The 26751-nt window shown below is 37.8% G+C and overlaps 1 protein-coding gene across 1 annotated transcript in view; it reads left to right on the plus strand.

Moving 5' to 3' along the window:
- The window catches only part of EIF3H (eukaryotic translation initiation factor 3 subunit H), an 88886-nt gene that overhangs the window by 1615 nt on the left and 60520 nt on the right, over positions 1-26751 (plus strand). The window contains exon 2 of the mRNA XM_037379395.1: positions 21396-21552. Coding sequence (XP_037235292.1) covers positions 21396-21552 — 157 coding nt within the window. The remainder of the gene's footprint in view (positions 1-21395; positions 21553-26751) is intronic.

The following is a 26751-nucleotide window of genomic DNA, read 5'->3' on the forward strand; positions in this document are numbered from 1 at the left end:
CACAGTGGTGCCTCTTGCACGGAGTCTGTACAGAGGAAGCTGACTTACTGAAAACAGTTGAAGGCTTTCACCTTTTCACCTGCTGAAGATGTCTCCCAGTGGGCCTTACATAAAGTGTTCTCGGGACACTAAGTGTGGTTCACAAACTTCCGTGACACCTGTGGTGAACAGAGGCAGAGGCATTGGCATAAATTTGCTTGCTTTGTAAGGTGGCTCCTATTGCAAGTCCTTTGAAGTCTTACTGAAATTCTGCTAAAATGTTTCTCATATCTTATTTGAAAGTGTCACCTGTGCTGTCACAAAGTAATGAGACTTTGTCAGTCATCTTGGTGATGACTGGGGTGATTACATGCCAAAACTAGGGATGAATTTTAGTGGGCATCATGGAAGTTGGCGATCTCTTTCTCTCTGCTGGCGCCTCATCTCTTGGCATTGTCATAAGTAATCCTTTCAAATGGGACTGCTTTGAAAGGAAAGGTACGGTATGTAGGTTGCTTTTGGGTCTGTGTATCCAAAATAGAAGATGCATGAGACTTCTCTGTGAGAATGTGAAGGTATTTTTAGAAAGCTTGTTATTTCAGAGGAAAAGTAAAGTAAAAGAAAATATTGTTAGTAATGCAGAGAAGTTCTAAGCGTCATTATGTCACCTTAAAACATAATACATAATGATGCACCAATGCCTGCTTTGCTGGCCGCCTCCTTAAATCTAGTGCAAGTAGAGCATCCTATAGTTAAACCCTTTCTTATGTTAACCTGAATAATTCCTTATTTTATTATGTAATGGTATAATTTGGATTTAGATCAAGTGCAATTTTGTTTCAGGTAACAGCAATAAATTAAAAAGCACTGCCATGGCAGAAGTAAAAGCTAACAATGAAACCCTAGCTAATAAGAGAGGCTAAATTCACATAACTTTTAAAAATGTTCATACTATTGGAGTATTTTGCATGTATAATAGCACCAAAATTTAGGAGGACTGAGAGAACTGTCACATTGTAGACACTTCATAACTTGAAGTACCTGAATGCTTGTTTATAAAATGCTCCTGAAATTAAATGTGAATGTAGATTTCCAGTCGTCTTAGTTTGAGAAAAAGGACAGGAAAAATACAAGTTTGTACCCTTTTTTTGTTAGCTTTTCTGCTAGATAGTTAAGGTCTCAGTCATCAAATGGTACATATGGCTAGTTACTGTATCATTTTTGTGTGTAATGCATTCTATTTTTGATAGCTTGAACATGGTTTTATTTTCTGATTCATTTTTGAGACATTTGTAGCAGACAAAACTATCTATGTGTACAGCGATACTGACAGTTTTGAATGGGGAATGTCTTTTGTAAGGTGTGATAAGCACAAGTGGATGGTATTCTTCATCCAGCTCAGGAATGTGAGGAATGACCGCAGTATCAAAAAAAAAATTGACTTTATACAGTTGTTTTTACAATATAGAAAAAGACACTGATTGCATGTGGGTTCAGAGCCATTGATGCTGAGGAGGTTTGTTAAATAAGGCATCTTTGAGGTGTTTGGAACTGGTCATCTTCTGAATTACTGAGCTGTGTGGGTACTGCAGCTTAAGCTAAGTGGTGAATAGAAATACGAGATTTCTGTTACCCCTTTTAAGACAATATTGTGACTACTTTGTGTTTATTGAGTAATAAAGATCAGTAGTGGCAGCCTGTACTTGTTCTACAGATCACTGTGCTTAACTCATCCCTAGTGAGGAGGGACGTTTAAGCTATATAAGTATGTGTGCAATTGTAAAGAATAATGTGTGTTTAGTTGCATATTATGGGAAGTCCTAATATGTCACTGGTTGATGCCATCATGAAGTGCTTGGGTGGATTCAGCTTGTATTGGTTCAACAAACAAAGTATCCCATGTGTTTCAGGTTTTATGTTGAGCTTTTGTTGATGTAGCAGCATGTCAGAAAACTTGTTTGCTTAAGGAGTAAACCTATAGTGAAAGCAGTTTCCAGTGCAAGTGGTCAGTCTTTCTAAGAAATTAGGAATTGCAGGGTAAAAAATAACTCCAGAAACTTACAGTTATAATGTGCTTTTTCTTTCAGATGAGATGTAAGATTTTGTATATTTGTTTTTGGCCATCCTGAGAAAAAGATCAGAAGATGAGTGCAATACATCACATTTTGTTGTCTTTGCTTGCTGTTGTAGAAATTTGGATAGAGATTCCATTATGTTCACTCGACTCAAGTAGCCCAAAGAAAACTTGCTTTCACAGTACTGGTGATCACATGTATAGGATATTTCTGTCTGCAACCTTCTCATGTTTCTGCTTTTTTGAGAGGGTAGCACTTGCCCAGTAACTCAAATTTGTGATGATTATGACTGCAAGGAGCTTTATGAAGACTCTTCAAAGCCTTCTGGACTTCTTAGAAACAGTAATTGTAAATTTTATAGCAAGTGTCCATCTGCAATAATCACAGGGGAGCAAATGATGATTTTAATACAAGAATGGGGGTGGGGGGGGAAGCAAAAGCATGACTGGGTTTTTACAGTAGGCTTTTGGACGTAATTAGTTCACACCTTCTTAAAGTTTTGTCCATTTGGAGTACACAATTTTTTTTATCTTCTGTGGATAGCTTTCTAAAGGCATTTTTAGAAGGTGAGTGAGCTTATTCTTCAGATGGTCTCTTTACTCAGCTGTCTGTTTGCATGGAGTCCATAGGAAGGAGAGCACTCTTGAAGAAGTAAATTTAGTTTCCTAAGTTTAATGAAATCAGTAGCAGCTTTGGAAGTATAGGATGAACATGACATCATGTAGTGGTTTGACCTTGGCTGGATGCCAGATGCCACCAAGCTGCTTTATCACTCCTCAGCAGAATGGGGGTGAGAAAATAAGATGGAAAAAAAACCTTGTGGGTCATGATAAGGGCAGTTTAAAGAAGCAATAGCAAAAGTCACGCACCTGGAAGTGGAGGAAGACAAAAGATGTTATTCTCTACTTCCCATCAGCAGGCGGATTGGCCACTTCTCAGGAAGCAGGGCTTCAGTATGCATAGTGATTGCCCTGGAAGATAAATGTCATAATGAATGCCCCGCCTTCCTCCTCCTTTCTCTTAGCTTTTATATTTGAGCAGATGTCATATGGTATGGAATGTCCCATTGGTCACTTCAGCCGGAGAGCTGACCCATGTCCCCTGCCAAGATCTTGCCGACCCCCAGCCTGCTGGTGGTGATGGGGCAGGTTGGAGAAGCAGCCTTGGTGCTGTGTGAGCACTGCTCAGCACCAGTCAAAACACTGGTGTGTTGTCACCCCGTTTCTAGCTACCAATACAAGCACAGCACTATGTGGGCTGCAGTGGGGCTCAGCCAGGCCCAATTCACATTATATAAGTTTCCCTTCCATAGGGAACTAGACTAATAAGTCTACTGACTCAGTGTCTTGGTATTATTGGAACGTGTGTAGCTGATGTGGTCACCTCAAAGTGTTTTGTAGTTGTGCTTTAAAAGAAGTACAGAGTTAAGATCACTTTATGATCATCTCTTGCCATTTGAGAACATTAATTTAAACAGAATTCAGACACAAGAAGACTAAAAATTACTTTGGTTTATTATTAGTTCTGAGGCTTCTGAGTACTCTGACCTGCCTGGTAGTAGATCAGGGCAGCTAGTTCCAGATGTACCAGCTGCATTCACAGTTGATTGCAGCTGTATTTAATTGCAGGCATGCTACTCGGAGATTGGAGATGTTGTGGCTGTGACCAGACATCCAGGAGTCTCTTGCAGATAATTAAATTTTGTCTCTGTTCACTTTTTCATTGATAGAAAGGATATATAACATACGCTTTTTCTAAGCTTCACGTATTGAAGAGAAAGTAGCACAGCCGTGGGGGGAGTGCGTGTGTGAGGAGTGCAAGGAAGGACAGAACATAGGTTTTCTTCCCAGTTACTGGTGTGCAGTGGATTGTCTGATCCCTTTTTCCTGTTGAATGGAGAAGTAGCAAAAGATGGAACAAATGTTGTAATTTCTGGCTTTTACTACACTTGCTGGAGGCCATTCTGATTTTTTCTGTAGCTAGTGGGGTCCAGGTATAAGAACTGTATTATAGCTTGAACACATATATTTCTGACAGAATTCATGGATGTAGTTTGGACTAGATTGTGCATGACTTTGTGAGCCATTCCTTCAATGCTTACAAGCTTGCTAGATTTTCAGTTTCAGTTTTGTGACCCTTCAAAGCAAAGGACTCAAAAACCAGTCTCAGGATCTTCCTTAAAGGGTTAATGATTATCACATGCTATCTGACATAAATGTAAAACAATGCCATAATTTTCTTACCTTTTTCTTCTTTTTTGGCAAGAGGTGTTGATGGACTCCTTGTTGTATTTCTAGAAATTCTTTAGTAGGGGCTGATTTTTTTGGAATTCAGCTGCTGAAGTTAATCAGATTTGGTTCACTGACCTTATTCTTTTCCTTTAGTAAGGTGCAATAAATTTCAAACTCTAAGCTGATGGATTTTAGAACATAAGCAGTAGCAGTAGTTATTCCTTTGCATGGAAAGAAATTTTCAGGTTTGCTGAACAGGCCTAGCAGTTTTCTTCTGTGAGTACCTACCTGTGCAGTCAAGTGACCTTCAGTGTTAATCTACGAAAAGGAAATATATTTGTGCATTCCTGTTTCTTGCAAGACAGCAAGGGAGGAGGTTAGGTTACCAAATGATTGCTTTTAGTGATGTCAAAACGCAGAATAAAGTCCATAAATTTGTTGGAACTTTTACAAGACTCTTGTACTTAAAATTAGTCTGAGTGATCTGAATTTGTAAATTTGGGTGTAAATTTTAGTTTTTCTTATTTCTACAAAACTGGTCTTAAATCTGAAGTTAAACTTCAATTGCATACTTAAAACTTTTGTAGCTGTCCCTAAAAATCACATATTTTCTGGGAGTGCGGGCAGTGGGACTGTATTGTTGATTTATACGGAGAGCTGTATTGAAAATATCCTTTTCATGGAATCACATGAACATCTGCTTCAGGGTGGTGTTTTTTTTTTTTTTTTTTTTTTGGTGACTTGGTGTTTGTTTCCTTAAAGGTAACAAACATCATCTTTCCCCTTTTTCATTCTTTTCCCTATACCTATTTGGGATCTGCATTATACCACAGAGATAATGTAACAAAAAAATGTCTGTTTTTGTTTGATGTTATGGCTGTGTCATTAAACACTACTCTGTTGTACAGGGTTTCAGATGTAAACCCACTTGTGGAATATTGCTGTTGTTTCCAGAATGCTGCTGTTTACTTGTTTTCCAGCGGAAAATTTGAAATGAGAGAGGGTAAAATGGAAATACAGTGTTAATTTTGTGCTTCCTGGATGAATGGTAAAGGTACTTGGATTTCTTGCATCTGCAGTTTTAAAGAAGAGCCATTATAATTGTAGAAAAGAGTGTAATGAACAAGTCTGATCAGCTGCATATCATATTTATTATCTCTTAAGTTTTTTCTCTCTTCCCCCCCCCCCCCCCCCCCCCTACTGTTCTGCTGGTGCAATTTTTATTTGGCCTCTTACATATGCATTGGATTATAGCCTTTAACTGTATAGGTGCCAGCTGTTTGCTCTGTAGTATCTTTGCATCCTTTTTCTCACACAGCAAAGTGAGTAAATGAGGCAAAGAGGACAGAGAAACTCAGGTACTAAAGCAACTATGCTGTGACCATGAGAGCAAGTGGAGCAAGTTGGATTTGTCATTAAGAAGTCTTGTCTTCCCTTTTGCTGCCTAATTACATTGGAAGTTTGCAGGGTAACCTTGTTTCATGTTTGTAGTGATTCTTCAGCATTTGCTTTTGCAAGATTAGTGTCCTTTTCAACAAAGTGATCACAGGTATGATAACATTATTTAGGGTCAGTATTACATTGCTTTACTGGAAGTAGTAGGTTGATGGCTATAGGGTGTTGTGAGGCTTTGGTGGGTTTTCTTCATTTGCAGGCTCGTTTCCTGTTGCTACGTAGCCTAATCTTGCAAACTTGTACTCTTAGATAAGCTTATTCCTGGGATACCAGAAAGCTGAGCTTTGTATAAGGGAGCAGCGTGCAGACTCTGCAGTTTTTATGTAGTCTACTGTTGGAAGTACTGGGAAATGGTGTAGTCCTAATAAGAGATTCTGAATTTCCATCAAAGCTTGGAGACTTTTCTGGAATGCTTTTTTAGTAAAACTTCTAACCCTACTCAGCTGTGTAAAATTGCATTTACCAAGGGCTTCCTTGACATATTTCTGCAGTTCTCACAATTGTAGAAGTTGTATCAGGCAAGATATAAAACTGTGAAAGCGGAGATGAACTGGTATATCACACTCGGAGATGTAAGATCAGGCAAGATATTTTTACTAGATGAGCACGAAAGCTTTTGTAATACAGAAACTGAACTGATATTCAAAACCAGAATTACTCCATGTGGTGGGTTGTGGGTCATGGCTGACCAGTAGTATGTAGGTAATGGATATATGGAAACTTTCCTCTAGCAAGATAACAGCTCTGAGTTGGGAGATGGGGATCTTTTAGCAAGGCAAGTATGCTGGCTGCTAGGCCGAATAAGTGTTTTTTATTGATCAAGCTTGCCTTCAGAGTAGTCACAAGGAAGTATGTTGTTACTGGGAAGCGTTTGCACTGCACAACTTGTGCATGAGGTTATTCTAGGAAGGCAGAGTAAAAGTAAAGTAATTCCTCGTATGACTAAATTCTTAAGCACCAATGTATGACTTTTTTTCTTTTTTAAATCCTCACCTCTTGAATTTATGCATGCATTCAGAAAACTATATCCAGTAATGCTTTTGGAGAAGTGTGACTGACTAAGGTTTTCTTACATATTGCTCTTGCATAACAACATGCTAAAGCATATGTGCATTGCTCTTACTTCATTAATGGGGATGATGTTTCCTTTTTTTATTAAACCGCTATGTATGAATTATTTTTACACTTATGCCCATTGCACACATTTTACATATTGTAGAAAATAGCAAAAGTTATGTAGGCTTCTCAAAATGGCTATAGGCTTCTATTCCTTTGTCTTCATAGCTGCTGATGTGGAAAGCCTTAATATTAGTAACAAATTGCCATTCTGTAGTTAATTAAATATTGCTAGAGCTTTTAACAGAAGCCTTCATGGATAGCAGTGAGTGAGGGATACCTGAATCTTTAAATCATCAGACTCTGAAATAAGGATTGGAGGCCATGTTAATACTCAAGATTACCTTCTAATGCCAAGTAATACTTGTTCCAGCTACTTAATTCTGAGTCTTTGAATATATATATTTAGATGTACTTCTTGAAGTTTGTATAGAACTTAAGCTAAACCTTAAGATATACTTGTCAGTTAATTTATATTGAATAAAAATATACATTGGCTAATACACAAATATGTCAAGAAGATGGTGAGAAGCTGTAGGCCTTGTCTGCACTTGTATTTGCACCAGTGTGGCTGTAGTGTAGATATTACTCTTGTGTCAGATACGACTGATTTAATCAAAGATTGTTACTTTAAGCATCGTTACATCATCCCTGATTTGGTGATGGTGTCATGTGCCTAATGGTTTGCATTCTCATCTATGGTATGTAGAGTTCTTGTGTGTTGTGGTTTTTTTTTTTTAACATGGGTAAAAACATGTAAGTCTGTCTTTTTAAAAACGCCCTAACATTATTGAATTGTTTTTCAGTGATTACTCTGCTCTTAGCTGTGGTATTTAAGTTGCTTGTGCCTTGTTTTCTATTACCAGCCCTTTTTGTCCTCAAGGTGTATGATAGATAGGATTTGTATCCCCAGCTGTTAATAGGGAAAGCCTATTTAGCTTATTGAGTGAGGAGCTCTTTAGGATGACATGTTTGATCATAGTAAATGAAATAATGTACAATGTTTACTGAAAATCAGTTTTTGAGACCCATCTTGCAAATGTTTATTTAAGGACTTTTTAAAATGACAACTTTTGACACTCCTGGAAAGAAAGTGATCAATTTCTATAGTAATGGAGTAATTGGTAATAACAGTGAAGTCTGTATTGAACTGTCTAAAAACCTTTGACATTTCTTCAGTTGTGAAGATAGTGCATTCCCTAGCTTTTCTTGTGGATTCTTCTCTTATACTTTACCCTTTTTGAAGACTTGGCAAGAATGCCCAGACTCTTGTGTTCTGCCTGCTGTTCTCTGTAAGGTTCTTGACATTGCAGAGCTATAGAATGGGATTTTAGAATATAATGTCCTTCAGGCTGTATTGTTTTGTGTGTCCTCCAAAGGACTTCAGATAAAATTTCAAGTTGACGTTTAATCTCTTTGACTTTTTCTTGACCTGTTTTCTTAAAAATTTAGATTGGATCATGCTGGCACTGAGAGTTCGTGTGTGAATTGAATACTAACTTGATGTGTTCATGGATACCTTGAACCATGAAGACAAGCGTTTTGTATGAGTTGGGTAATATGTATATACTTTCTATTAATCTTCAGGTTCAATGAGTTGCTTGAATCTAACCCAGAGGGGAACTTCTGGCATACAGTCTGTGTTTACATTCAGAAGACAAAGCATTGATGTGTACTGGCAAGCTGAAGGGTCAAGGGCCTCCTTAGAATATAACACTTTTCAGGCTTAGTGAAGATTTCTTAACCTGAAATGTGTTAAGTACCCTCATCATGGTGGTCTGAGGATTTAAAATTTCAGTGTATTTTGTCAATGGATAGGAGGTATACTTGCTAACAGAGCACAAACTTTAAATGATTTGTAAGAGTGCATTGGTGCACTCAGCATCTACTGAGTGTCATGTAAGTATACTCTAGTGAGGCATTTAAAACTAGAACATCTGGTATCACTTCATACCATGAAACTAGTATGCTGACAAAAGGAGTTAATCTAAATGTGGAGGTGGCTTAAATGTGTTGAGGAGTTTTACACTTCAAAATTTGAAGGGGAAATACTATTTCAAAACAACCTTTTTTTTTTTTTTCTTTTTTCCCGCTGCGTTGCTGCATGCAAGGAGAATTAATGTGTTGCCTTCTACACTACTGTCTTTAACAGTTAAACTTCTCATTATGTCTTGTTCCTGTTATGTGCATATTAAACTGGTCTTTTGCCTGGTAATTATGTATGTGTAGCTGTTGAAAACAGTAAATCTTGTGATACTTATTTGGCTGTGTTAAAAGTACCAAGCAAAAGCGTATTTCCACCAAATATCTTTCAAATAAACAACATTTTAATGATTAAAATGTTGCATCAGAAACAAATGAGATGATAAGCACTACCTTTGTGTCTTACTTAGGTGTTAAATTTGACTGGGGTGTTCATTAGTGGGGAAGTGACAATTCCTGGCTTTGCTGAGACAATGTATTATGTCTTCCTGCACACTGAAACATTGTTTAATATTCTGTTTTGGTTTACAGTTTATTGTAACAAAAGTAGACCTTTGCAGCTGACCTGCAGCATGGTATAGTTGAAGGAAGGTTACAAGATAGAGCAGGCACAGATTTTGAAAGGCCCTTTGTGGTATGTAGAAAATATGCATCATTTATGCCCTATTACATCTTAGGACTTTTTCTTCCATCTTTTAAATAAATCTTAGACCTTATGAGAGGCCTTGGAAAAAGAGGATCAAGTCTCTTTCTTTTTTTTTTTTTCTCCTAGTCTTTGACGAAAGATAATGGATTTTCAACTTACTGTTGATATAGTATTTTTTTATTAATCTTTTTTTGTCAGAGACATTTTATGGGTATGATTACTTTGTGTGTTATTTTTCCATATTTACCCACTGGTGGGATGGTGGGAGAAGCAGGAAGGGCCTTGGCTCTGTGTAAGTGCTGCTCAGCAGTAACAAAACATCCCTGAATTATCAACACTGTTTTCAGCACAAATGCAAAATGCAGCCCCATACCAGCTACTATGAAGATTAACTCTGTCCCTGTCAAAACCAGCACATTTTCTACCCATTTTTCCATACCATTTATGTTATGCGCAGGTCCCACACTATCCAGTACATCCTCATTTAACCCCCACCCTCTTCCCTTCCTTTGATATAATATGCAGATAGCATTCTCTTAGTCTGTAGACCACCCCTATATAATGTCTGTAAAATGTCCACAGAATGTCCATTGAGTTTATTTAGTCCATGACTTTGGGGTCCATCTGTTATAGTGGTCACTCAGGACAGGAGAGATGGTGTGTTGGGTGGAATTATTGGGCACCGAAGCCAACTCGGGTACGGTCACTGTTGCACTTGTACTGCTACTGTAGGGATTGTCCTCCCACTGGTTCAGGTGGTTCCTGCTATAGTAATTCCTATAACATGCAACTCAAAGCATGGGTTACAACAATTTAAAGGTATTTCCATTACAATCTCCACTCCTGGTCCCTTTAGGTCAAGTTACAGGGTTTAACATTGCAGTGAACCATTCCCCTTGCTCCTAGCCTGGCTAGCAACAAGGAGTTCCTGCTGTAAGTTATTCCTATAACATGCAACTCAAATCCCAGGTTACAACAGTTTAAAGGTATTTCCATTACGGTCTCCACCCCTGGTTCCTTTGGACCACACCATAGGGTTTAACATTACAATTAACTTCCTCCTCTTGCCCCTGCTCCTGCTTGGATTTATCCACAGACTGCAGTCCCTTAGGGGTGTACCTGCTCCAAGTGGAGCCTTATCATGGCCACATGCTTTGAGGTGCCCCAGCATGACCTTAGGCACAGCCACTGCTGCTTCAAGGTGTACCTGCTGCAGCATGGAGGTATTTAGAGACGCAGATGGTTTGAGGTGTTCCTTCTCCACTGTGGACTTACCCTGGGGAACAATCCTTTCAGAGGTATACCTGCTGCAGCACAGATGTAACCATGGCCATAGATGCTTTGAGATGTACTTGGTCTGGCATGGGCTTATCCATAGCCACAGATGCTTCAAGATGTCCTGCTCCCGTGTGGACTCATCCACAGGTCGCAGTCCCTTTGACTCAAGTTCACACAGGAGTCCATTTTCTTATATAAATATTTGGTGTTTTATTGGAAAAGGAGGGTTAGGATGCTGCTTTGAGAGTGTAAGGCTTGTCAGTCTCTGCCTTTGTTTTACTTAAACGTTGTATCCTGCTTTGCAGTCTGTTTGCTGGGCATCCCTGCTATGGAGCCCCTTACCTGTGCAATATGCAGTATACATACATATTGATTTTAAGCAAGTGTTGTGCCCCTTTGATGTTTAGGATTTTAGTTGGAGATGTAAGTCACTCTTGTCAATATTTGGGTTTTTTTATCCATATCTGAGGAAAATAAGCAATCTCATTGACAAAATTCTTCATTAACATAGGGCTGGGTTTTGAGGACTTAGGAGCACTCAATTATTTTTTACTATTACATTATTATGAATGCAGAAAACCCACCTGCTTTAAAGCTTTTTAAACTTTAGATGACTTGTAGGGTATTTACTGCAGCTATAGTATCACTTTTTGGGAACAATCTGAAAGCTATCCTGCCTTATCCATTGGCACTCCCAATGATAATATTAGAATGGTTGTTTTTAATCTCACTGTCACAGTAGCTGTTACTGGAAATGGAGTTGTTCTGGAAGCGGTTTTCACATGGCCATGTTCAGATGGTGATACAAAGGCAAGTCTTACTCTATTGGAAAGGCTGGGAAGCTGAATCTTACCAGCAATAATTGATTTTCATGTTTTTTCGTTAGGTTTATGCTTTAAGTCAGCAGGAAAACCGAGGCTCAGTCCAGGCTTGGTTTTCTGGATTGCACTACCTGTTACTACGAGGGTCTGTCACTGTCACAGCTCCTTAGCACAATAACCAAGCATTTGCCAGGAAGGATAAGTGCTTGAATGTGGAAAAAATTGTTGCACAAAAAAGTTATAAATTGTTACAATGATATGGAAGTCGTGTCCAGTAGGGATTTTACTGTTACTTGGAAGCATCTGTTGAATGCATATGGAAGTAATGATTTTAAAATACATTCTAAAATAGCATCCATATTTCAGTTCTGTTGTGCAGGGTATGGTCTTTGAAAAATATCAGTAGTCTCAGATCAGCCCCCGCTCCCTCCTCCCCATCTAGCTCTGCCTTATTTTACTAATTTTTGAAAGCCAAATAGATAAGGGTAACTGTCTTGCAGTTTTTCTTCAGCTTCAAAATGATAACAGTTTGGCACAATCTGATGAAAAAATAGGCTGCTAAATAAAATCTGCTATTGCGACTTTTGGCTGTCATCTCTAAATCTTTCTATAGGAAGCTGCTAGAAGTTGATACTGAAGAGAAAACCTTTTACTTGCAAATACACTAGTAGCTCAGTGAGCACTATAAATATTTGAACGATGGTGATTCACTAATACACAGAACATACGTACTGACTGTATGTTGAAGTGTAAGTGTAAGGCTCTCGTGTATCAAGCGGAAAATATTGAAACTGCTTGCCTTTACTGCTTCTATATAATTTCCATATGTTGTGCTCTAAAGGAGTATATTAACCAACTTTCATTCTTGAAATGATGGTTAGGTATTGAATTCATTAAACATAATAAATATAAATTGTATTGGCAATTTACAAAAATTGCCTGAAGTACTGAATATTTTCAGAAGATTTGAGTTCAGTGAGATTTATGAAATAGGAGGAATGATACACTAAGTAGTCCTGGGGAAATGCTCTATCCCACTTGTAACTAGCAGAATTTCGGATGTTAATCTTATTATAGTCATATCACTGCCTCCTAACAGTGTGCTGATAACATCTAATGCCCTGCTGCTTGCACAATTGAAATCCTGGGGCTGCTTTATGGTTTCTACAAGGAAGTTATTCTGCAGTGCCCGTGGCCCTGATGGTTTCCATGGGAATGAGCATGAATCCATGTACTGTGAAATGTGTTATGAAACTTTGTATTGCAGAGAAATACATTATACCAGTGTGTGAACAGGGCAATGCAGAATTTAAATACACAAATGTAAGGGTGCATTTTTATTTGTGTTGAGGCAATACTGAAAGTGTACAGCCACTTGTGAACAACGATGGAGATTGTTGTTAACCAGGACTGTTACACAGTCTTAAAAAAAAAAAAAAAGTAAAAAATGTAGTGAGACAAAAATCAGGAAGAGATTGGTCTGTTTAAGTAAAACACGCCTTGATTAAGATTTGATATCTTCCTGTGTTTCTATGTTTTAATAAACTGCTTTTCTGCACTCTTTAGTGACTTTTTCCTTTGGTGCACTGCAGTTTAACTTTCTCCTTTTGCAAGAACAAGGAGCTTGCTTGGACATAAGTAAATAAATTACTTAAACAGATGTTTCATGGTACCTACAGGACGCTAGCTGTTTAACATGAGTTCCTGACAGAGTCAAGGAAACCATAGCCTATGAAAACCCAACAGGCCTCTAACCAAAACTCAGTAATCTCCCCTTCTAATGTATTTGTACAGAAACAGGCTTAGTGTCTGTACTATTTCAGTTCTTCAGGCTGAATTCCATGTACCTATTTATGTTGGTATCTAAAATATAAAATGAAAGATTTTGCTATTTACCAGTTTTAGCTCTAGGTATTAAGTAATGGTTTGTTTCATGTTCTGTGTCTGGCTTTATATAAAATCAGTGATTTTTATAATTTGGAGTAACTTTTTTTTTTATGTTTTAAGTTTGGATTTATTTTTTTTTTTAAATCCCTACAGCTTTTGAAGTATTCCAGTAACAGAAGAGTGAGAAGCTCAAGTTTACAGCAGCTGGGTGTTCTTCCAGTAAATACAATATATGTGTCAATCACTTGGCAGTGTCCCGTAATGAGCTGGGACTTGCGCTGTGTGAACGACCACCTTTGCTGGAAGACTGACTGTTGGAAGGTGCAGGCGGGCTGTATCGCTGTAGAGGAAGGCCCTTCTTGTTATGCTGGGTTTCCCTCTTGCTTGAAGGGAAATTCTAGAGCTCTTGCATTGCAGTGGTTTGGAAGTAGTTCTTCTTAAAAAGCCAAATAACAGAACAACTAAAAGAGCAGATACTTGGGAAGTATTTTGTATGGGGCATTTCCTGGTGGTGGTTTAAGCTTTGCATTCAGTTTGCATTGAACGTGTTGCTGAGATATGGGTAATCTGTGTAACTTGAGTTACATAAAGTGAAAAATGAACTGAATGTCTACTTTTCTAGACTGAGCTTCAGTGTAAGCAAGGTACAGCTTTTCCAGCCATGCCCTGAAGAGTGCACATAACCACTTAATGTTCAGGAAGGAGCAATAAAATGCTTCTTGGCCTGTCGCTGACTTTGAATTGTGCTTTGAGTCACCCACTTACTGAGATAAAATGGCAAGTTATATCTAGCTTAATGATATGTATGGATGTTATCCCCTTCTTCATCCTGTTGGGGAAAAAAAGATCTACAAGAAAGTGTTGAGTTAGGACTATAAGCACTATATAGGCATGGTATGCATGAGGCAGGAGGTAATATGGAAAACCATCTAGATACCTATAATTACAGGGTGATATAATTCCTAAACCAAGTAGAAGTGACAGAAAATAGTGGGTTTAAATCAATAACCTGTTACCTGTTATGATTTGGGTAGTTTTCTCAGCATAATGTACATGTTTAGAGCTGCACTCCTTTTTGAAGGTTACTGATGTTTCCTTTTGTAGTGAAATCATCTGAAATCTTGGTGTTTACAAACTAAGCAGGTGGTAGGGTACCAATTGATGTAGTAAGTCACCCAGGGAATAATAAGCTTTGGTGCTTCCAAATACTCAGAAGTATTCAAATAGTACAGAAGCATGTAACATCCTGTCCCCACCCCAAGCCCGACAGTTCAAGATGGAATTTTTTTCATTCAATATAATACAGATTTCCAAAATTATTTGGTACTGACAACCTACATGAGACAAAAAGAACAGAATCCTATGATTTATAATTTCTGTGTGAAAATATATGTAGTATCCTGTTTGAGGACCACCTCAGATCGATATGCATCATTCATAATAGTTGAATTCAGGCTCAGCTCCAGGAAACTTCCACTCTCATGTCAGAAGGAGATTTGATAATTTGCACCTGATTGAGATGGTATGAAGCGGCATGCATCATTCTGTTACGCGTCCTGTATTATTATTGATTTTATACCCTCAGATTTCTGTCAAGTTCAGAAATAAGACTTTAACATCTGGTGTTTATTAGCTGTTGAATGACATAAAATGTAAGGTTACTATTCCAAGAACTGTATTTTCAAAGGCTTTGTAACTGTTGGTGTTAAGGCTCTAGCCAGTCAAGATAAAGGTAAAATATTGTTGGATGTTTGAGGCCTTCTGTCCAAAGGACAACTGTTATTCTTGCTGGACAGAACAGTGAGGGCCAAGACTCCTTATTTCTGCACTTGCTGTTCAGAAACAGCATTTTTCTAAATTTACCTTGGTTTTCAGGTCTACTCAGTCTTGTCCTTTTGGCCTTAGATTTTGGACAGTATGTTCAGATTAAGTATCTTTCTGATTACTTTTCAGGGAATTAAATTACTTTTTTTTTTGGCCACCAATCATAGTTAGGATTGAAGATACCTGTCAAAGCAATTAGTTTAAGATGTTGTAGGTCTTAATGGAAAACTCTTTATTTATTTATTTATTTTAAATTTCTGAGATGAAATTGGTCTAACAGTGTCAAGAGCTTTAATTCCAGTTTGAAGCACGAGGAAGAAAAGAGTAAATGTTTAGACATTGATCATGTCAGAATGGTAAAAAATTCAGCACTGTTGAGTAAGAGAATCTAGAAAAACTCAGAAATCTCTGCAGATGAGCTAGACTGCGTATTTAAGTGAATTCAGCATTTGATTGTCAGTAGAGTTTGTGATTTCTCGAGATTAGTGTAACGTGGAAAATTCAGTTTCACTTCTCATCCTCAGTTCACTTCATGCCACAGCTTTGTGTGGTGGCAGTCTTACACCATGAAGCTTCATATCCAACACCTAAAAGACTAGGGTATAAACCTGTTAATTTTGTGCTTTTGATACCTTACTGTCAGACTGTTTTCTAGAACATGTTTTTGTGGACTGCACTGGTTAAGTTGGAATTTCTTGTGTGTGCCTGTAAACATCTGTCTCCTTAGTCACCCAGAGCAGATTGTTACATGTATTAGACACATTTTCTTACCCTTAACCATTGCAGTGGTGTCTGTACTTCACTTCAGAGTTCCTTTTCTCCGGGCAGGAAAGTTGAGAGGCTTTGTTACTGTCTTAGCAAGCGGTGCTATAGCCAGGAGACAGATCAGTTCAGGGCAAGGTTTTGCCTCGTCAGCTTCTAGAACTTGTCCTTTTAAAGTGTAGGATAAGCACTTACCGGTAGCTTATGGGGGGAAAAACCCTCAAAAACCACCAACACTGCCCTCCCAGCCTGCATGTCACCACCCCGCCCCCCCCCCCCCCCCCCCGAACAACAGACAAACAAACAAAAACAAAACAAAACAAAAAAACCCAAAACACATATCCCACCCACCCCCCATCTGGAACTCTTCAAGTTGGACATGTTTTGTTATATTTTGCTCTAGTTTTCTGTTTTGTTTTTTTTTTTTTTTCCCTTCCCAAGTCTTTGTTTAAAAACAAAGGCATTCAGTGCTTACCTGAGTATTTCAGAGCTGTTTAATTAAATTTCATTTTTGCATACCTAATTGGATAAGTTTCAGCACAACGCAGGTTGTAGATTTGCTTTTAGTGTAGCGTGAGCTGGGGAAGCAGGCAAGACAACTAAATTAGTATAAAATTTGATATGTAAAATTTGGTATGTCATCATCTGGATATTACTAAACAGCTTAAGTAATGCTTTTTCCAGAGGTGATATATATGCATTTTATATGTATCAGGTAGATGTCTTGATTCTAGGCATCCTTGAGTTTAGCACAATTCAAACTCAATTGCATGAGTCATTGTTTGTAGTGATAGTTGAGATCTATCAGTTTACAAAACTACATCAACAGTTATCTCTTGGTCTTTGTCTACGCTAGGAGTTTAAGTAAAATTACTCATGCTGGAATGCTTAGATATAAAAGTTCTCTGTCTGCATTTTACAAATTCCTGTAGAGTCCATATGTGATACGGATGTATTCAAAGTATTTCAGATGCTATTAGCAGTAAGAGCTTTCAAGACTCTTTTGCCAAACTAAATATTGATCACTGTTTCACTAGTGTTAGGTATTGAGAGGACGTGGGATTTGTGGCACCTTCCACATTTGATGCCCATGTCTCACTTATGGTGGGTTTGAAAACAGCTACATAACACAGTCTTATTTATACTGTCTCCCCATCCTCTCCCCAGATGCTGGCAATTGGTGCTGGCTGTGCCGACAGAGCTTTCTTGGGTGGGAAAAATTGCTGAGCATTGAAAAAGATTTAAATGCTTGATTTAAGACTGTAAATTGGCTCATTACATCATGTATCCAGTGGGTTACCAGAAGCTCTCTTGTTTGATATTGCATCTGTAAGACACAACACAGGTACTGGAAATCTGGTTTCAACGTCGTGACTTTCAGCCCTCTGGAACACAATCGTAAATGAATCTTCAGTGCTTTGATTTGCCGTTGTCTCTCTTTAGAGAAATACAGAAATGTGTGTCTTGGCATATTCATGACCCCAGGAATCTTCTCAGGACCTCCCAAAGGCTTATGATACTTCAGCTGGTGATTCATGTTATAGGTGTTTCTGTAATGAGATACAAACTTTTGAATTTAACAACTGTGATGTCAGGATGTAGCCAAAATTAAAAATTGGCATTATACTCTTACAGCTGAAATATATATCTTTGAAGATTTTTAATAGTTTCAGAATGGTTCTTTTTTGTAGTATGACTTCATTCTTAATGTTAGAGCAGTGCTTTGAAGATCTGAAGATTAGAAGCATGTTGAACTGCAAACTTTTTTTTTGTTAATTGAGGATTAACGGCCATTAAAATCTGTCAAGTGGCTACTCCAAGTGATTGAATTGCTTTGGTATTTTGAACACAAAATTTACAAGGCTGGGGGACCCGAGTTTTAGGAGTTATTTGTGTATCCTTTTCTAGAGTTTTTGTATACCTGAATATTTCTTATATCCTAATTCTATTTAATAAAACAAGCTGCATACCATTATTGGTTTGTGTGTTCAGACGTGTCAGAATTTAGAAATCTTAAGTTTGTTTGTTTTTTCGGGGTGTGTGTGTGGTTTTTTTTTTTTTTTTTTTTTTTTTTTTTAAAATTCGTCAAATTACTTGACCCATTTTCTACTTGAGTACATAGCCTTTCCTGGCTGGCCAACTGCATTACTTAAGTGAGTTGAAATGTGGTTTAGTTACTGTTAATTCCATGTAGCAATTGTACAGCAGTTAAGGGTCTAAGGGTATTTAAAAACAACTACAGTTTGTACAAAGGGGCACTATCTCTTATTAGATGAATAGGAGGATGGGAATTGTAAATAGTGTGTGGAAAGTGAATCAGCATTGGATGAAAGATGGGTTATACTGGTGTTCATTTAGCTTTCTTTGGGATATTTTTTTTCTATGTGATTTGGAAAAATTTATTTGTATTTCTCAGTGGGTTGTGTTAATATTTATATTAACACTTTATGACATTTATTATCAGACCAGTAAAACTATTCTGATTCTGTTCTGATGCTTCATAAACATAATGTCTTTTTTGGGAAATGTCTAGTACAAGTTAGTGCTTTGCTTTTTTGTTTTGGGTGTCTATGTCGTTTACTCAATATGAAGTATTGGTTTGTGCAGTCAAACAGGGAAATGTCATGGTATTGTCATTTGTATAGTGATCAGCTCTCCCTGCTGTACCTAGACTAGCAAACAAATGGAAAAGAGATTTTTAATGTTTGAAACTGATCTTGTTATCAGTAGAGAAACAGTTCTACTTTATGCTTGAAGGTCTGTTTTTAGTACTGAAACAAAAGCACCAGTGCACGTTTCCTTGTTGGTCGTATGGTAGTATTTTGGTGGCAGGTTTTTCAATCCAAGTTTAAGAGCCTGCTGTACTAAAGACTTGTGTCTTATGTGCTAAATAAAACTCTCCAGAACAAAGAACAAAAAGAAAACAAGAATCATGTGTCTTTGGATGCATTTCTCAGACTTGTCCATTTATCTTTTTAAAAATTATTTCAGTAGCTAATGTATTTTCCAGTGCAGTCATAAACCTGAACTTCTGCAGCTTGCTAACGGGTGTGAAATTGAGAATAGTGAGTTCATGACCTTCTCTGCTACCTTTCTCAGACTCTGTTAGAAAACAAACTTGCAGGTAGGCCTGAATTGGAGTCTGTATCTCCCTGGATAATATCTGCTGTAGTCTTCAGGCTGGAGGTTGAAATCTGCAGACTTGTATAATAACTTTGTTGTGTATTGGGGTATTTGGTTAGCATTTAAAAGTTTTGAACTCCTAGTTTTATCTCCCTGGAAAATCATCGATACTACATGACAGCCCATGTTTATTTCATTTGCAGCTGCTTTCTGTAAGCAATTGTAATCAGAAATGCTGCAATAAAATTGTCATCGTATCGCAAATGCTCCTGGAATGGAATCAAACAGGTGAACAGGAATTGCAGTGACAGGGAGAGCTGGTGGGTATAGAAAACTCAGGAGCAAATGAGGAGAAAAATACTGGAAAAGGTGAAGCTTACAAGATTGTGGAGATGTTGAGAATAGCTGCATAGTAGGCAGAGAGCATGCTGTGGTGTAATCTGTCTGGTTAGTTATGGATTCCTTGACCGTGGAGCTTATGGCAAATACATGATAAAGCTTAACTTTATGCTAAATGCAAGTTGAATGCTATTTATGTGCTGGCTCTCTGGTGGTAGACAGCTGTCTTCTGCATCCAGGTGATCTCAAACTGGTATTTGCTGTACTGTTTTCAGCCCTGTTAAATTCTCCTTCAGTGCTTGCTGATCTTAATTTCCTTACTGTTTTCCCATGAAATGAGATTTATATAACCGAAGTATCTATTTGTCAGTCTGCTCTGTAGACCTGTTCTAACAAATTGGATAAAAAGGTATGGCTTCAAAGGACTCGAGGGACAGATGTGAATGTATATTGGGGTGAAACAGTATCTGCCTGTGATTGAGAAGCTTCAATGCAAGTGTGTCTAGATGCAAGAGAAAGCACAAGTGAGTGATACTGTGAATAAACAAGGCAGCAGTGAGTGTTAGCCCTGTTTGGTACTTAGATCCAACTTGGATGAAAAATGTATTTGTTCTTCATTCCCTGCTCCATCCTTACCTTTCCAGCAGGCTGTATATGAGGCTTTTGTTTTCCCATTTAGCCCAAGAAGGCAATGTATTTGTAAAAAAATTCTTTTCTACTCTTCCCCACCCCCCCCCCTTCCATTTAACCTCTACTGTGCTGCTGTAATTCATTAATAGTGTGTTTACAACTGTGAGATAAAGTTCTGCTGAACAACCAAGGAGAAAGCTAGGGACAAATGTATGTTCCTGATGTATAAATATGACCTTAACTTTTTTTTCCTCCCCTGCAGAATGTTCACCAAAAACCAGTATTTGTACAGAATCTGTTCTTGGGGTGGTTGAACTGTAATCTATTGGATTAATCTGTTTGCCAGCAGGCACTGAAGTACTATTTCTTTAATGACAACACAGCCATTGGACATTTTCTAGTGTGTTTTTGCTGGGTGGATTAGGGTTTAGTGAAATAAACCCCACTTATGCTGGACGAAACATAAGTTCTTTCAAGTCTGTGTTTGTAGGTAATGTCTTGTTCTGGTTCGTGTTGTTAAGTGTAAAATGTTATGTAGGTTTAAAGTGTTTCTTGCAAATGATTGACTATTTTTGAGGATTTTTTTCATACTGTTCCAATTTACAGTATCATCTCATGAGAATTATTCATTGTAGAGTTCAGATTTAGGGAAGGAAGTGAAAATTATTAAAAACATGATGAGTAATTTTTGCTCCTCTTTCCTTTCTGTTATCATTCATTATTCTTAAGTAGCCTGTGACACACAGTTTACAAAATATAAATTAGACTATCATCTGAAGTAAAACTGCAATGAGATGTAATTTTGAAGGTTAATGCAACTGAAATTTTGTACCTTTCAAAAATTTTCTACCAGTTTCTGCTTAGTTACTTTCAAGGAATTTTGTTAGTTTCTTGTGCAGTGTTTCCCTCAGGAGAGAGCTTATTGCCCCTGTAAGATAGCTTTTAACAGTTATAGTAACAAGGTAAAGTAAAAAAGATCAATATTTCATTTTAGAAGGGTGTTTTAGAAAATTGGTTTAGAACTGCATTTTGACCATACATTTAATGGTCTTTTTTATTCTCTGGTAATGTTAGGATGGCTGCCTACTTTTCAACCCATATTAAAACTGCTGTTGTTAAAGCCAGTAGCTCACTTGGTTTGCAGCTCTAATTTATGCAGCACTTCAACCAATTTGAAATTCCAAATGTGTAATTTGAGGACAAAAAAACCCATTGCATGTTATGATTTTCTTGTTTTGTGTTCTAGGTTGTGTTAAAGATCATTAAACATTACCAAGAAGAAGGACAGGGGAATGAAGTGGTCCAAGGAGTGCTGCTGGGTCTTGTGGTGGATGACAGACTTGAAATCACAAATTGCTTCCCTTTCCCACAGCATACAGAAGATGACGCTGACTTTGATGAAGGTAATGTTTACTGTTTTGCAAAACTTTAGGTAAAAAAGAAAATCCATATGTGCAAAAAAAGAAGAATTTTTTTCCCAGTGACCAGAAGCTTGAATGTGATCAGAGAGTGTTTTCATTTGACTTGAGCTATCAGTGGATTACTTGCAATGGCATCCTGAATATCCAACTGAATGCCTGTCTGTATAAGGAAAGTTGTAGGGATAAATACTGTATTACATGGACACAGTTTAGAGTAAGACTGTCTACACAGGAAGTTACATTAGTTTCCAGTCTGTAAGTCATGTAGACTTTAAAGCTTTTTATTAAAATGGCTCTGTGTATAGTGTATGTGTGCATAATATATGTGTGTACGTAGTCAGGCATATAGATTGCCTCTGTCTGGGTTTATTTGTATGTGTTAAGTGCTCATTGAAAGCCTGGTGAGCAGAGCTTTGTAGCCTTAAGAGGATCTGGTTAACTTGAAATCTGGGTGATCTTTTTGCTTCTCCAGGTGACCTAGTAGTAGCATCAGTGGTTTCTGTCTTGGTGTTTCCTTGCTGGTCCTAGTGATTTTTTGTTATTGCCACTGTAAATCACCATAATTGGCTTGACACAGAATGATATAAAATCTTTAAAATAAACTTGAAGGGCTCACAGTTCTAGTCTTGGTAACACATATGTGTGTGTATTTAATGGTATTAGTGGAAACACTTCTTTATTAGGGCTTAAAGAGAGACAGTTTAACTTCAAGAGTAACTAAAGAGGCAATGCACTCAAAGTAGTTGGGGTCGGAACCTTGATTCTATCTAATTTTGGTAGTTTGGCTTGAGCAAGATTACTTAATCTTTAAATATAAACTGCTTTTTCTTGCCTATAATGAGATTAGGTATTATTAAATTTATCTTATTACAAAAGAATCATGGACCCTGCCTTTAAAAGAGAGATCATTTCAAGAATCCTTTGCAACTTGGTAATATTTTTTAGTTGTTTATTGCTTCTGTTGTGGGATTATACACTTTGCTGTATGGAAAAAAAAAAAGAAAGTGCAAAACACGAGGGACTCTAAATTGTGTTACATTAATATGGTGCTTGAGTCAGAACTATATTTTATTAAAGCCTAAAAGATGCTTTAAAGATTCCTTGTCTTCTAGAGCTCTTCAAAGCACTGGAGTAATCTAAATTTTTAATTGGAGCCCGTGCTTCAGTTTTTCCTGTAGAAAATGGCTGAACTATTTCCATGTAGCTGATAGGCAAACAAGGAGTGAAATACATTTCTTAGTTTCAGAGATTAATTAATCTCACTATATGATGATTAGCATGCTGATGCTGTAAGCCTGTGATCTGGTATGCAAGATTAAACTGTTCCTGCTTGGGAGAAACTCCATTCCAAGAAAGTGGTTTTTGTTGCTGGTCTGTCTTTTTCCTGTTTTAGAAAGTAGGCAGTAATCCTGGCAATAATTAAGGTGCAAAAGGTGATGCTTGTGGAGCTTCCCTCACCTGGATGCCTTAGCTTGTCAACCTTCTGTTCCCATGCTGCAGGCACAGACAGAAGAGCAAACTCTAGCTGGAGTGGAAAGTGAACCTGTTGCAGTGACGCTGATCCATGCCTCTAGCAGTGCCAGCGAATTTGCAGCCAGGTCAGGGGAGCTTGCCTGTGCTGAATCCTATAAACCAACCTCAAAAGCCATTTTGTGTTGGTTTTCATCTTTCCTAGCCTCTATGATGTGGGTCACAGAGAGGTTCTCCCTGTATTCTTCTCAGTGAAATACATTTAAATAGACTGAACCATTCAGGACGCGCACAGAGCTCACGTTCATTATGTGTCCCCTTTCCTTAGGGCCTGTTCAGCCCTCTGACCTATGTGGTAGAGGCTAGGGAAGATGAAACCCCAAATGAAATGGCTCTTGACGTTGCCAGCTTGAGCGTTACCTACCTTTTTAGCCTCTATATAGGGTTGTCTTCTGTCTTGCCAACGTGAAAAACAAAGTTTTATGAATACTCTTTGTTTGTTTTCCCTGGAGCTATGTTTCCCTATGCAAACGCCCTGCCAGATTTTCAAAAGATTTTTTTCTTCTAGATACAGATATTCCAGCAGAGAAATCTTTTGTTGTATGCCAGAACTTTAAAATGCAGGATGCTGAAACCCAAACCAAACAAGACACCTCCCTTCCCCCAAGACTTCTATGTTACATCAGTATCGTGACTGGCTTTATATATTTGAACAATTCAGGCCCAGAGATGCAGAAGTATGAGGGTCTTGGCACTTCAGTGCCTCCATCACCCAGAATGATACTTTACAATGTTATTCTGACTAAAGAGAACAATGTTATGTCTTTTCTTCTTCCTTAATTTGTATTTTATTTTGTAAAAATGCCCCGCCCCCCCCCTTCCCCCCAGATTCTGGAATAGGAACAAGCCTATTGAGATACCAAGTTTCTGGGCCTGCGGAAAGCATTTTTTTGTGGACTGTGGTCACACTTGATCTTATGTTAAGGCAGGGATTGTTGACCAGGCTGAGGGGCCACCCTACCCCAGCTGCCCTTCTTCTGAGGGGAGGAAACGAGGAGCAACCATGGTGTGATTATGTGTTGGGAAACTCCTAACCTGCTATGCTGAGAATTGAATGAGTACACCTGTATCATTTTGCAGAAGTTCTAGGAACAGGTCACCTGAAAAATACTCATTTGCCTTGTGGTCTTGAGGTGATCATTGTTAAGAGACTTGAGCTAATGTACAGGAGGGTGATATTTGAGCAAACAAACTGTTGGATAATTGGCAAGACACATTTAAGCTAATATTTTCCTTTTTGAAACTGAAAAAATTAATATAAAACATGTTTTTGAGGGTGCTGAGAAAATATCCTTTATTTGAACTTGAAATAGATATGCATGTCATTTAAGAATTGGTTTTATAAAGATTTATTTCTAACTTGTAGCAACAACCATTTCTTCAGATATGCTTAGACATGCTTTTGTTACGGTGCCATTTTGTCTCTTGCTGCTAATTCCTGAGATAATTTTAACTTTTGACTGTTTGCTGCAACAGAATTCCTACAAAAATGAAATTTTTGATTTAAAAAACAACATACCCAAACTTGTTCTTTTAATGCAAGAACATTTTCCAGTGCCGTTTCAATTGGACTATTTCTAGAAAAATATAGAAAACATGAGAGGATATTTTGTTAGCTTCAAGTAATTCTTACTACAAATCTGGGAGGATTGTCTACCATTTATGAGTCCACAGGTGTTTTTCATCTTAGTTTCTCCTGCAGTGTTGTCTTCCTATGATTCTTTTTACAAAGTGTAATTTTTTGCTAAGATTTTCCTGTCAGGGAAGTCTTAAACACTTAGGTTGGCCTGCTGCAGCACAAGATCTTTGGAGGGGGTGGGAAGGTTCAGCTCAGCTCTCTGTTAGAAATCTGTAGCTGAAGTTTAGTTGATGATGTGTGAGCTAATGGAGGGAAAGTGCAGAACAGGGGTACGTTGTTGAGTCTTCAGCAAAAGAAGCTTCAATATGAATGTTTGATATTTTGGGGCTGCACTCTGGACTTCTGGTCAGGCGTTTACTTTTCAGGTAACTGTGTTTCCTTATTACTAGTGCACTTAAATCCTCATAGGTGTTGAAATTATTTCTCAAAACACAGATCTTTAAGAAGATTCTTCCTGTTGTCTACACATACAACCCCTATTCCTGTGGCCCCCATCCTCCACCTGATGGATTCAACTCATTTATGGAAAATCACATTTCTGCTGTAAGGATTTTTGGCTTAGGCACCTCTGTGAAATGATGCCATACCCCAGCTTGCCTTTGTGAGGGTAGTTTTTTGAGAATTACTTTCACTTTAGGGCACTTGCAAGCTTTTGTCTGAACATAGTTTTGCTTTCTTTCAGTTAAGGTTCAAAAAAAAGGTGTCATGCATGAGGTGTATTTTCTTGCTAAGAAATACATGTATTATTCTTGACTATAAATTTTATGTCTAAGTGACATGTTAGGTTCAATGCTTTGCACTTCATTGTTTTTATCTTCAGTGCTATTTATTGAGTAGCTATTCCCCCTGTTTAAAGGAAATTTATATTCCCTTCATGGAAAGCAACAGTTAAAAATGTAGTATACATCTTGTAATTCATTATAGCTCCTGTGAGACATTATTTTGAAATTTATATGCCTTTCATGGAAAGCAACAGTTAAAAATGTAGCATAAATCTTGTAATTCGGTATAGATCTTGTGAGACATTATTTTGATAAGGTATTTTGAAAGATTTTATTTCAACCTGATAGATTTTAGTACCTTACTTGCAAAGCTGAGATAATAAATTAAGTTCTGTGATAATTATGCCAATAGAAACTTCGAGGCAGTTATGTAATACATAACTGTATGTATACATGTATACATGAAAATAAGTTCTAGAAGGTTGTAGCTTTTTCTTCTTTTATAGCTATGCAGAGTTTCCATTAGATTCCTTCTGAAATGCTACAGATGAAAAGTGATGCTGCCTTCTCCTCTTGCCCTGCCCCTGATGATTTTTACTTTCTTACCTGATGATTAAAGATTCTAATACCTATATTTTTTTGTGCTGCAGGTTGTGTTTAGTTGTATCATCAGTCAGTAACAACTGGAAATAACATAGTACAGGATTTTCACAAAGACACAGTTTCCTTTAGTCTCAAATGAATGCAGCTGCATATGGAGAAATGTAGCTCCTATATAGTACTTTTTCAGGGTTCTAATTGGCCAGGGCTAGCAGCAATTCTTACTGCTGAGCCTTACCTCCAGTGTTGCATGTACAGCCACCCGTGATATGTGTTCCATGCAGAAGCAGAGTGCTTCAGGTAGCTGAAAAGAACATGCTGACAAAAGTTAATTTAAGATAAAGCAATGAACTAAATGTGTGCTTTTGAACTTTTGCCTGCTGCAGTGAGAATGCTGTATGTGTTGCTGTGTTGAGGCCCCTCCTGTTTTATTGGAGAACTTGTTCTTGAGGTTGCATTTCTTGAAGTAAAGCTTGTGGTCTGCTACACTGGTTTGATGTTACAGGGGCTTCAAGACCAAAATCACAGGATTTCGCTTTCCAGCATACTGGGTCTCAGTGCATAGGTATGGTGGTGTTTAGTGGACCATTTTGGCTTTTCAAAAAGCATCTTTATAAAGAAAGGCTACTGTCGTTTTTCTTCTTTTACCAAGTTAATAGTGTAGCACCACAAACAGCCTCGTTGAGTACA

Source organism: Falco rusticolus, chromosome 3, assembly GCF_015220075.1.
Source record: "Falco rusticolus isolate bFalRus1 chromosome 3, bFalRus1.pri, whole genome shotgun sequence".
NCBI lineage: Eukaryota > Metazoa > Chordata > Aves > Falconiformes > Falconidae > Falco > Falco rusticolus.